At 42.0% G+C, this 13,811-nt stretch overlaps 1 protein-coding gene across 10 annotated transcripts in view; it reads left to right on the top strand.

The window, feature by feature from the left end:
• Window positions 1-13,338, top strand: part of BCL11A (BCL11 transcription factor A) — a 97,113-nt gene extending 83,775 nt beyond the window's left edge. For 2 of the 10 annotated variants that reach the window (XM_060117242.1, XM_060117241.1), the window contains 2 exons: window positions 3,508-3,650; window positions 13,237-13,338. In XM_060117242.1, coding sequence (XP_059973225.1) covers window positions 3,508-3,650; window positions 13,237-13,338 — 245 coding nt within the window. Of the gene's footprint in view, window positions 1-3,507; window positions 5,529-13,236 lie in introns of those variants that run through there. The other 8 variants (XM_060117237.1, XM_060117234.1, XM_060117235.1 and 5 more) reach the window with 5 other exon arrangements.
• The last annotated feature ends 473 nt before the right edge of the window (window positions 13,339-13,811 follow it).

Here is a 13,811-nt window from a genome sequence, read left to right as displayed (position 1 = left end):
GCTTTCAGAGCATTTAGCACTGACCTTGTGGCCTCCCTGCTGGGTGGACCATGGGCAAGGACCTTAAAATCACCCCCTCTTGCTTTCTCCTAACCAGGGCCTCCCCTTGGCCTGGGAAAGCCCGGATTCTGGATTCCAGTCTTTCCTCCAGAAGCCCTTGTGGGTGTGTAACGTGTGGTTAGTCATCATTCGTGGTAACTAATCAAGCCTGGTAATAATGAAAACTCACATTCGTGTTGGACCTGATAGATTACAGAGAGCTTTTATATATGTTTGTCATTTGAGCCTCACAATTCATTAAGGTACTGTTTTTTATGCTCATTTTCCAGATAGGAAACCTAAGACTCGGAGAAATTAAATGACTGTCCCAGAGCTACCAGCTAGTAAATAGTAGAGCCAGGGGTCCCTCATAAGACATCACTCTTCTAAATCCTGACTCTTAAGCCTTGGTGACAAACTAGGAATGGAGTTATTCCTTTCCAAACAAAAAAATGAAATAAAGTAAAAGCGGTGTAGGTGAGCTAATAGCTGATTTTAACCGTTTTGATGCCTCAAGTTCCCATGCTCGGGGCCAGGTCTCCGTTTATTGCTCTAAATCAAAACAATCCCAGTGAATGCCCAATTGAGAAGTTGATTTTCATCAGAGTAAATGAAGAATATTATTATATTTTACACGTCAATAAATCAATGTAGCCCTAATTTTGCCACACAGGAAATCAATTCTGGTCTTTCTAAACCATCAAAGATGTTATGAACAAAGTAATTTCACAAATTACGGCAAGTAACACATTTATTGATGACTGCAGTTTAGGAATTTAGAATCTGTGAGCACTGTAATATAATATGGTGCACTGGCATGAGCTGAGTGAAATACAGATTATATGGTGAAACTGTAATGCATCATTTGCTATTAGTGGACTGGTAATAATTACCAGTTTCAAAGCAGCTCTTTCCATGTAATCTTTAGTCTCAATCGTAACAGCCCTTCTCATTGACATTATGATTACACTAGCTGCCCTCATGATCTAGAATATCTAGTTGATGGGAATACTAAAATGCGGTAGTGAAAACTGTGTGTTGTATGCTCATTATAAGATAAAATGTCATTTTCTCTAACCTGATGTATGAGAGAGAGGGGAGGGTAACAGCGCAGTGTTAACATATTGTAGCATGATCACATAGCTTTGAAAACAAAATTTTAGGAAGCTCAGTGCAGCAAAATAAAATGGACTTTTCTCATTTAAGCCTTTTTAAAAGGATCCAGATGAGATCTTTGATGTAGTGCTATGTAGATTTCGGCATTTACCAATGGCTGCATTCATGGTGCATGCAAAACCAGCATCGCTAATTATGGGTCCAGTCCTGGGTTTCAATAGAATATTATAAGGTAAAATATGATTTAAAGGCATTTGTAGTGATGAAAGTGTTAACGACTTGCTTCAGCTGACAAATCTCCTCTTTACTTACCCAATTCAGATTGTCAGGCTAAATGTATGATAATAACACAGAGTCCTAGAGAGGCAAAGGAGAAAGCCACAGAGGGTCACGGGTAGTTGGAACTAGATAGTTTTTTTCCTGCCTATTTAGGACCCAAGTCATTGTTCAACAACAACAAAAAATTTATGAAAATACTCTCAATGATGCTTTTTATTTCCCTTTGAAGAGAGGAGGCAAACAAAAATAGGCAGATAATGTGATACTAATGTCAGCGGTTTTCTTTCAAAATCTTTCTGCCTTTTTTCCCCCCCTCCACATTAGCAAATGTTTGAAACCTAATTTTGGTATCTTATCATCTAATCTTGTTAAAGAGATTTACCCAGGAGTGGGATATATTGAGTGAGATTATAAATGCATTGTAAAGTAAATTACAAGGTCAGGGCAGGGAGTCCATTATTCAGACAAGTGCTTGAGTGAGGCTGGCTTGTTTTGGAATATGAGTGTTTGGGGCTCCTGAGAAGATGCTGCCAGCTTTTCTGACTTGCTAAATGGAGGAATCATAATTGATTAATTCCTCATTCCCACTCTTTAACTCCATAGTGAATTTTTTCCTTTTTCAAGAGTTACTGACAAATACTATCTGTGGCCTTAAGGAACTCCTCTTAAAAAGGGGGACTAAAGTGTATTTCTCATTTGTGCTTCATACAGTGTCTTTTTTGGAATTCCTGGGAAGTTACTGATTTTTCTCATCCCAGTCCTTTGGCCACCAGCATCTGAGCCCTTTTTAATGCTGAGTTGACTGGTAAACTGTTAGTTACTCCCTTGTTATATGTGCTTTTTAGTTTAGCTATCACCGAAAAGGAATGATTGGGAAGTCAAGCTGGCCCCTCTTTACCACAGCGGCATTTCCCACTCTCGGGTTCTTTTCAGCGAGAGAGAAATAATGTGACTTAAGCAGGGCCCCTCTCCAGACGGCTTGGCTACTGGCCAAAGAGTTGACTAGCTGAACTGTATCTTTCTGTTTCTTTCTCAACTGGAGCTGAGGCTCAGCTGAGGGCGCAGGATGTTGTATAATTTGGTTCACGTTGTTAGCCTCTCAAAATAATGAGGAGGAGGCTAGTGTAGCATTTCTCAGCCTGCTACCCTTCATGGTGCTGGCTGCTTTAACTGTTCTTAAACTAGGACGCTGTGTCTGCTTAAGCTGGCACTAGACACTCCACCTAACTTCTCTAGACTCCCATTTGTTTGAGTGGGGGGACAACTCCTAAAGATTTGATACGGCCTGTTGGTTAGATCTGAATTAAATTTCTCTATTGAGATTTTCTGTAACAGCCCTTGAGATAAAAATGGGAATCCCCGTGGGGTGTTGTGGAACCAGAATTGGGACTAACTGACCCTCACACTGGCTGGGATTGTGAGGATGTTGCCAGTCTCTCTTCCACGTATTATTTCATGAGTACCTTCTCATTTTTAACAATATCAACAATTAGTGTGTTTCAGGCTAAGATTAAAAGCATCTCTAGGGCCATAGAGAATTGTAATGAGTTGACCTTCTCTTTTTTCATATCTCCATGAAATGATTGCCTATTTAGAAAGTTCACCTGCCACCCAGGGAGATTTAGGAAGCGGGAAAGTTTCCCTTAGGCCAGCCTGTCCAAATCCCTCACTTAACGGACAAGGAAAACAGAGGCACAGAGATGAAATGGCTTGTCCCAAAACACAGCTGGTGAAAGACTGGAAAGTTCAGAAGATGTTTGCTGAATTTCTCTAGAATGTAGGGATCCTCATCCTCAAGCTTGAATCGGTCTAGACCTTTCTACTTTGAAGACTGGATTTAAAATTCTTAGAACTGAGTCAAATGGCAGGAAGACTGATTTGACAAATTTTTATTGGGCACCAACCTCCAGATGTGCCAGCACCATCTAGGCACAGGGGATAAGGTCAGTGAGGGCTTAGGCCGTGGGGTTGAGGGCTGGGGGCAGGGAAGGCTGGAGGTGGAACATAAATAAGCAATTGCTGATGCCCTCCTTGGTGATTAAACATTGATGTTGGTGTTGTATTATTTTGCAGGTAAAGATGAGCCCAGCAGCTACACATGTACAACTTGCAAACAGCCATTCACCAGTGCATGGTTTCTCTTGCAACACGCACAGAACACTCATGGATTAAGAATCTACTTAGAAAGCGAACACGGAAGTCCCCTGACCCCGCGGGTTGGTATCCCTTCAGGACTAGGTGCAGAATGTCCTTCCCAGCCACCTCTCCATGGGATTCATATTGCAGACAATAACCCCTTTAACCTGCTAAGAATACCAGGATCAGTATCCAGAGAGGCTTCCGGCCTGGCAGAAGGGCGCTTTCCACCCACTCCCCCCCTGTTTAGTCCACCACCGAGACATCACTTGGACCCCCACCGCATAGAGCGCCTGGGGGCGGAAGAGATGGCCCTGGCCACCCATCACCCGAGTGCCTTTGACAGGGTGCTGCGGTTGAATCCAATGGCTATGGAGCCTCCCGCCATGGATTTCTCTAGGAGACTTAGAGAGCTGGCAGGGAACACGTCTAGCCCACCGCTGTCCCCAGGCCGGCCCAGCCCTATGCAAAGGTTACTGCAACCATTCCAGCCAGGTAGCAAGCCGCCCTTCCTGGCGACGCCCCCACTCCCTCCTCTGCAATCCGCCCCTCCTCCCTCCCAGCCCCCGGTCAAGTCCAAGTCATGCGAGTTCTGCGGCAAGACGTTCAAATTTCAGAGCAACCTGGTGGTGCATCGGCGCAGCCACACGGGCGAGAAGCCCTACAAGTGCAACCTGTGCGACCACGCGTGCACACAGGCCAGCAAGCTGAAGCGCCACATGAAGACGCACATGCACAAGTCGTCCCCCATGACGGTCAAGTCCGACGACGGCCTCTCCACCGCCAGCTCCCCGGAACCCGGCACCAGCGACCTGGTGGGCAGCGCCAGCAGCGCGCTCAAGTCCGTGGTGGCCAAGTTCAAGAGCGAGAACGACCCCAACTTGATCCCGGAGAATGGGGACGAGGAGGAAGAGGAGGACGACGAGGAAGAGGAAGAAGAGGAGGAAGAGGAGGAGGAGGAGCTGACGGAGAGCGAGAGGGTGGACTACGGCTTCGGGCTGAGCCTGGAGGCGGCGCGCCACCACGAGAACAGCTCGCGGGGCGCGGTGGTGGGCGTGGGCGACGAGGGCCGTGCCCTGCCCGACGTCATGCAGGGCATGGTGCTCAGCTCCATGCAGCACTTCAGCGAGGCCTTCCACCAGGTCCTGGGCGAGAAGCATAAGCGCGGCCACCTGGCCGAGGCCGAGGGCCACAGGGACACATGCGACGAAGACTCGGTGGCCGGCGAGTCGGACCGCATAGACGATGGCACTGTTAACGGCCGCGGCTGCTCCCCGGGCGAGTCGGCCTCGGGGGGCCTGTCCAAAAAGCTGCTGCTGGGCAGCCCCAGCTCGCTGAGCCCCTTCTCCAAGCGCATCAAGCTCGAGAAGGAGTTCGACCTGCCCCCGGCCGCGATGCCCAACACGGAGAATGTGTACTCGCAGTGGCTCGCCGGCTACGCGGCCTCCAGGCAGCTCAAAGATCCCTTCCTTAGCTTCGGAGACTCCAGACAATCGCCTTTCGCCTCCTCATCGGAGCACTCCTCGGAGAACGGAAGCTTGCGCTTCTCCACGCCGCCCGGGGAGCTGGACGGAGGGATCTCGGGGCGCAGCGGCACGGGAAGTGGAGGGAGCACGCCCCATATTAGTGGTCCGGGCCCGGGCAGGCCCAGCTCAAAAGAGGGCAGACGCAGCGACACTTGTGAGTACTGTGGGAAAGTCTTCAAGAACTGTAGCAATCTCACTGTCCACAGGAGAAGCCACACGGGCGAAAGGCCTTATAAATGCGAGCTGTGCAACTATGCCTGTGCCCAGAGTAGCAAGCTCACCAGGCACATGAAAACGCATGGCCAGGTGGGGAAGGACGTTTACAAATGTGAAATTTGTAAGATGCCTTTTAGCGTGTACAGTACCCTGGAGAAACACATGAAAAAATGGCACAGTGATCGAGTGTTGAATAATGATATAAAAACTGAATAGAGGTATATTAATACCCCTCCCTCACTCCCACCTGCCACCTCCTTTTTTCATCACCCTCCCCTTTCCCCATCGCCCTCCAGCCCCACACCCTGTAGGATTTTTTTCTAGTCCCATGTGATTTAAACATACAAACAAACAAACAGAAGTAACGGAAGCTAAGAATATGAGAGTGCTTGTCACCAGCACACCTGTTTTGTTTTGTTTTTTTTCTTTTTCTTTTTTTCCTTTATGTTCTCACCGTTTGAATGCATGATCTGTATGGGGCAATACTATTGCATTTTACGCAAACTTTGAGCCTTTCTCTTGTGCAATAATTTACATGTTGTGTATGTTTTTTTTTTTTAAACTTAGACAGCATGTATGGTATGTTATGGCTATTTTAAATTGTCCCCGATTCGTTGCTGAGAAAACATGTTGCTGTTTCCAGTTCCGTTCTGAGAGAAAAAGAGAGAGAGAGAGAAAAAGACCATGCTGCATACATTCTGTAATACATATCATGTACAGTTTTCTTTTATAACATGAGGAGGGAAAACAGTCTTTGGATTAACCCTCTATAGACAGAGTAGATGGCACTGAAAGCAAATCTCTACAAGCTAAATGTCTGTCTCTAAAGGGTTAAATATATCAATTGGAGATGAAGGAAAGGCCTTGAATTGACAAATTAACAGAAAAACAAAATAAGTTTATTCTATCATTTGGTTTTAAAATATGAGTGCCTTGGATCTATTAAAACCACATTGATGGTTCTTTCTACTTGTTATAAACTTGTAGCTTAATTCAGCATTGGGTGAGGTAATAAACCTTAGGACCTAGAGTATAATTCTATATTGTATTTCTCACAACAATGGCTACCTAAAAATATGACCCATTATGTCCTAGTTAATCATCATTTTCCCTTTCGTTTAATCTTGTAAGCAAAACTGATTATACCAGTATAAAAGCTATTTTGCTCCTGATGAGAGCTTAAAAGAAATGGGCTCTTTTGCCCAAAGTTTTATTTTTTTTAAATGATGATTAAATTGAATGTGCAACGTGCAAAAGCTCTGGAACACGATTAAATACATTAGTAAGGAATTCATTTAATGAAGATAACTTGTTTTAAATAATGTCTTTTGAAAAAAATTCTGGCACCAGAAGAAATAGATCCAGATCTACTTGGTTGTCAAATGGACAATCAAACGATAAACTTTAAGACCTCGAATAGCATGTTAAAAAGAACAGACTGACAATAAGGTTTGACAGAGGGTAACAGAGGAAAAAAATATGTGATTTATTAGCACAATGTGGTACTATTTGCCATTTTAAACTAGAACAGGTGTATAAGCTAATATTGATACAATGATGATTAACTATGAATTCTTAAGACCTGCGTTTAAATGTGACATTCTTAAAAAAGAAGAGAAAGAATTTTAAGAGTAGCAGTATATATGTCTGTGCTCCCTAAAATTTGTACTTCATTTCTTTTCCATACACTGTGTGCTATTTGTGTTAACATGAAAGAGGATTCATTGTTTTTATTTTATTTTTTTAAGTTTTTCTTTTTTATTAAGCTAGCATCTGCCCCAGTTGGTGTTCAAATAGCACTTGACTCTGCCTGTAATATCTGTATCTTTTCTCTAATCAGAGATACAGAGGTTGAGTATAAAATAAACCTGCTCAGATAGGACAATTAAGTGCACTGTACAATTTTCCCAGTTTACAGGTCTATACTTAAGGGAAAAGTTGCAAGAATGCTGAAAAAAATAATTTGAACACAATCTCATTGATGAGCGTTTAAAAAAAAAACTAAAAAAAAAACTTTGCCCGCCATTTACTTGACTAATGAGCTTACTTACTTGGACTCAACATTGCAAGCGCTGTGAATGGAAAACAGAATACACTTAACATAGAAATGAATGATTGCTTTCGCTTCTACAGTGCAAGGATTTTTTTGTACAAAACTTTTTTAAATATAAATGTTAAGAAAAAAAGAATTTTTTAAAAAAACACTTCATTATGTTTAGGGGGGAACTGCATTTTAGGGTTCCATTGTCTTGGTGGTGTTACAAGACTTGTTATCCATTTAAAAATGGTAGTGGAAATTCTATGCCTTGGATACACACCGCTCTTCAGGTTGTAAAAAAAAAAACATACATTGGGGAAAGGTTTAAGATTATATAGTACTTAAATATAGGAAAATGCACACTCATGTTGATTCCTATGCTAAAACACATTTATGGTCTTTTTTCTGTATTTCTAGAATGGTATTTGAATTAAATGTTCATCTAGTGTTAGGCACTATAGTATTTATATTGAAGCTTGTATTTTTAACTGTTGCTTGTTCTCTTAAAAGGTATCAATGTACCTTTTTTGGTAGTGGAAAAAAAAAGACAGGCTGCCACAGTATATTTTTTTAATTTGGCAGGATAATATAGTGCAAATTATTTGTATGCTTCAAAAAAAAAAAAGAGAAACAAAAAAGTGTGACATTGTACAGATGAGAAGCCATATAATGGCGGTTTGGGGGAGCCTGCTAGAATGTCACACGGATGGCTGTCATAGGGGTTGTACATATCCTTTTTTGTTCCTTTTTCCTGCTGCCATGCTGTATGCAGTACTGCAAGCTAATAACGTTGGTTTGTTATGTAGTGTGCTTTTTGTCCCTTTCCTTCTATCACCCTACATTCCAGCATCTTACCTTCATATGCAGTAAAAGAAAGAAAGAAAAAAAAAAAGGAAAAAAAAAAAACCAATGTTTTGCAGTTTTTTTCATTGCCAAAAACTAAATGGTGCTTTATATTTAGATTGGAAAGAATTTCATATGCAAAGCATATTAAAGAGAAAGCCCGCTTTAGTCAATACTTTTTTGTAAATGGCAATGCAGAATATTTTGTTATTGGCCTTTTCTATTCCTGTAATGAAAGCTGTTTGTCGTAACTTGAAATTTTATCTTTTACTATGGGAGTCACTATTTATTATTGCTTATGTGCCCTGTTCAAAACAGAGGCACTTAATTTGATCTTTTATTTTTCTTTGTTTTTATTTTTTTTTTTTATTTGGATGACCAAAGGTCATTACAACCTGGCTTTTTATTGTATTTGTTTCTGGTCTTTGTTAAGTTCTATTGGAAAAACCACTGTCTGTGTTTTTTTGGCAGTTGTCTGCATTAACCTGTTCATACACCCATTTTGTCCCTTTATTGAAAAAAATAAAAAAATTAAAGTACACAATGTAAGCTTCTTGTGTCCTCATTTGACACACTCTGTAAATTACTTTCAAGAAAATAACAGGTTTTAAGAGAAGGCCAGTCAGTCTTTTTCAAGATTATTTCTATGGGCATTTTGATGCGTGTATTATACCCTAAAGGAACATAAAATACTTACTATATTAAAATAGACATATCTCAAGCCATGGAAATAGTTTAGGCTTTATAATTCTAGAATAATTTTCAAGAAATGGAAAGTGTTTTCAGTATGATGTTAAAAACTTCCCCTCCATCTCTTAGCAGTAATCCATTCAGATATAAATGAAAAACTTCCTGATAATGGCATCTTAAACCTTTATTCCCTTTGGATTTTTTTGTGTTCTTGTTGTCTAAAAGTTCTTTTCTATTCTCCCATCATGCCCTATCTTAGAACATAATGTAAAAAAGTTGTTTTTTTTAATCAGCTCTTTTGTTTCCACATAAGAGTCTTTCCTCATACCAAAAATAATCCCACCCCTCAAATCTAAAAATCCAGAAACAAAAGCATCAGGTAAAAGAGAGGTGGTGGGGGGAAAGAAAGCAAGCAAGCAGTAACTAGGAGTTTAGCCAGCTTTGGCCAAATCTGTGGAATCAGCCACTAATTTCCTGAGATGTATGGTGGTTTGCTTTGTGATTCTGAGATCCTAGGGACCCTAGTTGGGACAGATGTTGTAGCTGTTTTTATAGGGTCTTCCTGGTTGATAGCAAGTGAGGGTGGGAATACCCTTCAATTACCTTTTGGCCAACCAACAGATTTATAAAATGAAGCAATGTCTTTGAAAAGCAAGTTAGGTCTGTTTTAAAAACCCCTCCTTAGAAATTTGTGTTGTCAGTTTTACAAATACTGCATGTTGCAGCATCTATTTGCTTTATTAAAACACATACCTCTGTGACACTGTCTCCCTGTTCCCAGTGTAGGTGAATGGATACGACATTGTTCTTCTTTTTGTAAAAAACAAAACAAAAACCGTTCTGTTGTCTTGTGGTAGCATTTCTGTTGCTCAGTTCTTATGCCCTGGTGCCTTGTGAGGTGGCCTTTTCACAGAATGCCTTTTATCTGAGGCAAGAATTGTTTTATCTTTCTAAAATATAGAGAAAGTAAGTGTATTTTTTAAAAGTCTGTTTGGGTGGGAAGCAGAGAGTGGAGGCAGAGAGGAATCCGGTAAGAGATGATTTGGGAGAGCATAAATGGTACAGGAGCTGGGATGGAATGAGGGGCTACTTGCAGAACTTGATAATTGACAGTGAAGTGAGGGGTGATATATGTGTTTTAGATGAGTTTGACTTCACAAGGGAATCCAGAATGCTGTTCAAGACAGATAGAAATATTCTTCAAGTGCCATGCCAGTTTCAGACATGGTGACTTCTGCTCCACCATATTAAATGTCCATAAAACCGCTGTGTATTCCTATTACTCTTTTATTAGGAGCTATGAGTACAGCTGTGCAGGTTTTATATACAGTATTCATTTAAATTTCTCAGTATATGATGCTCTTAGTGTAATTAGGTTTTGCATCCTGACAGACAGAATTAATGGTGGATACTGTATGCTTGTATGCTCAAATGTCTTAAATGGGGAATGAGGAGGGTGCAAGCATCTGGTGATAAATCACAGATTATGTTTGATTTACATGGTCCCAAAGTTAAATAAATTTATTGGGAGACAGGTTCTTCAGGGTTCTCAGTCTCCTGACTTATTGAAGCCCTCTTATAAAATATTATTTCTGAAGCTGCATGAACAATAGAAGCCTGAAAACCTAGGCAACAAGAATATAACTTATAAATGACATCTTGTGTCTGGAACCCTGAAATTAAAAATCTTAATATAAAATAACAAAAAACATTTCCAACAGTAGGATGAATTCATGATAAAGCTTTAAAACGAGGAACTACTAAGGACATGAACACATTTCAAAATTCTCAACTTAAGTTTATGTGACACCCCTGACGTGTTGAATGCAATGTTCTCTACATACTTGAACTCCTAAAGCTTAACATGTTCCTTCTTATGTTCATTTTGAGAACAATTTAATAAACAGGAATACAGTAAATACTGTTTCTCACAGATTTTAACCCAGACACTCTCCAGTAGATGTACTACCTTCATCCTGAAACCAATAACTCTCCTCTCTCTGCTTAGGACCTTCAAAAAGAGTGAGACGAACGTATTTTAAAAGTTGCTAAGAAGTGAGGTGAACACTTGGGTCTTCGTTTGTACCAGCAATGGCAGGAAGTGTGAGGTAGCTGAGTTTTTCCCAGGGCATTCTGTGATAGAACTGTTTATTTAAATACCATTTTTGTATATGCAATAAGTTCATACTGTATATATTCATAATGCTTGAAGTGAGGACTTGAAAGGAAGTGGCGGCAGGGGCTAGATATCATTTCATTTGGAGAAATAAGGAAATGAGCTGGTTTATTCACAGACACTAACAATTTGTTAAAAGGTACTGGGATATTTCAGGCCTTCCTGGAAAGGAGTTGAGAAGCCTCAGGCCCCATTCTGTCCTGCTTCAGACACTTTACTCTCAGAGAGTGAGGGAGGAAATAAGTGTTTTCGTTTTTTAAACCCCTCCCCGGCTCCATACACACAAACATGATTTCTTATGACTGTGTTGTAGTCGTGTGTTCTTCATTATGATTCTGTTACTCCATTGTCCCTGGGCCTGGTGTGTTCAAGAATGTACACATCCTATACTCTTTTTTTTCAGACTACTTCCCATTTAAAAAAAAAAAATTGTGGGACTTTTGCTGGTATGAGGATGGGATTGGCAGTGTTCTTTAAACCTGCTTGGAAAAATGTTTTATAAAAGGCTGTTAACTTTTAAAAGGCATTAGCCATTTAGCAAATTTTTCTAAGTGTCTCCTAAGGCCCTGCAGCTTTCCCAATTAACAATAAATGAACCCATTTTTAGAGACATGGACATCAGAACACATAGATGGAGCTGGGATTATGTACATTTATTCCAAGGTTGCTTTAGCTACAAATTGTAGACATGGGTTGGTGGGTCTGTTCTTTTGCTTGCTGTCACCTTGTTATCCCATTAGCCCACTGTTTCATTTAGTAAAACACATGGCCAGTGAATCAGCCTTGAAGGGGATGGGCCTATTTCTCTCTCTCTCTCTATTTCCCAGTGTCATTCCTGATCATGGGATGTGATCAATTCCTCCCTTTCACATGGGAAAGGAGACCAATACAGTTCACGTGGGTCCATTGTACTCAAGAACCTAAACTTGGCTGAAGGCAACTCAATGGTTGATCCCAATACTGTTTTCCCTTTCTGTAAAGTGATAAAGGGAGCATTTATCAGGTCTTTATGAGATGGCAGAAAAGGCAAATTAAGCCTTTTCCCCAAAGTCTGTCCTTTAAAGCAGGACCCCCAAACCCATAGGGGGGCTGTGCTTTTAAATAACAGTGGATGTGGTACATGCCCATGCTAGCTATACTTTGTCTGTTAGGATTTTAAATATTGGTAGCAGGTCTGACAAAGGGGTTTGATGGGGGGTATCAGCGAAAGGGGCCTCAACGACAGTGACTTAGGGCTGGGCTGGGAATGGAATTCCCAAGAGCCCACCTGGACACAGCAGGCCCCTCAGCCCAGGTCTCCACTGCTCAGGGGGGGGATTCGAGAAAGCAGCTGAGCTCCAGACCCTGGGCCTCCTGCGGCGCCAAGTCAGGGGAGAGGAGGCCCCAGGCCCCTGCTTCGGGTCGCCATGGCAACGAGGCCTGGAATGCCACAGTCGTAGCCCTCTTCCTCGGCACATCCGGACTCCCAGTTCTGCTGCTTCGAGTCAATGTACAAAGCAAGGGAGGAACCCTGGAGGAAAATAACCACTCCCTTCTTCCCTTCACCACTGCCTTGTCCCCTTACAAAAAAGAAAAAAAAAGGAAAGAAAACTGCATGTTTGAAAGAAACTACAGGCAGTTTTTGGTGCCATTTGGGAGCAACTATTTTGAGTTCTGGTTTCCTCTTCAGAGATTTGTTCGCCTCTTGTAAATCGTTGGCTGCTTTGACGTTGAACTTGATGACATTTCATGTTTTCGTTGTGCTGCTTTTACATCAATTTTGATTTTTTTGTTTCTTTATAATTTTATTATTATTTTAAGGAAATGTCCCCCTCCCTCCTCCTTCCCCTGTTCTCCTCAACCAAAGGACTGTTTCCTACTCAGTTTTCTCAGTCATAAGGGAAAGTGTTTCCTTCCAGGTGTGTCCCCAGCTTATTAGGACTGTCCTGTGATCGGGGAGGGGGTCTGGGTCCTTTGGGGGAAGGCGGGGAGGGAGGGACGGGGAAGGCACTCAGAGGTCAGAGATTTGGGGGAGGTTGGGGAGATTGAGTTTGAAGTCATGTTTAAGATGCCGGTGGCTCAACCTGTGCTTGATTTAAGTTGTAATTTTAAAAAGCTAGTTAGAGAACAGAAAATGACTGGGCCAAGTCACACCTGTACTTTTTTTTCCCCCTCCTCTGTCTCCAACCTCTTTCTAGGTTCTTCACACACCCCCGTTCGGCGTAGTACCCAGAGAGCTCAAGATGTGTGGCAGTTTTCGGATGGAAGCTCGAGAGCCCTTAAGTTCTGAGAAAATTTGAACCCCCAGGGGCGGGGTGGACGCGTGCCGCCCAGCCGACATCTGCGTGGTCTGTCATCCTGCTAGTTTGTGATGTTTTCTGACAGTAGCCTCCAAGAAGCCGTTGTGCGAAGACAGAGTCCTGCAGTGTCCTTCCTGCCCGGGCCTGCAGTGCCATTTTATTTATATTTTTTAATAAAAAGTAAAAACAAAAAAACAGACCCACATTGGAACAGTGAATCAGTCCCATATTGAGGGCCCATGGACCATCACTGTCCTGAGTGCCGTCCTGGCCCTTCTGAGACCAGCCAACCTAATTCCCCGTATTGTGGAAATGAGCATGAGTCCCCCAGACCCCTTGTTTCTATACATTCTATGTTGTCTTTTAAAAAGTGTGCTTAACATTGACACAATAAATGTTGGAGCTTTAGGTGGTGTTTGCTTGTTCTTTAATTATTAATGCTTATAAGACAATGCAGCCGCTTAAGCCTGTAT

Source organism: Mesoplodon densirostris, chromosome 14 (genome assembly GCF_025265405.1).
Source record: "Mesoplodon densirostris isolate mMesDen1 chromosome 14, mMesDen1 primary haplotype, whole genome shotgun sequence".
Lineage (NCBI taxonomy): Eukaryota > Metazoa > Chordata > Mammalia > Artiodactyla > Ziphiidae > Mesoplodon > Mesoplodon densirostris.
Note: the sequence above shows the minus strand (reverse complement) of the source record. Positions and strands in the feature narration are given on the sequence as shown.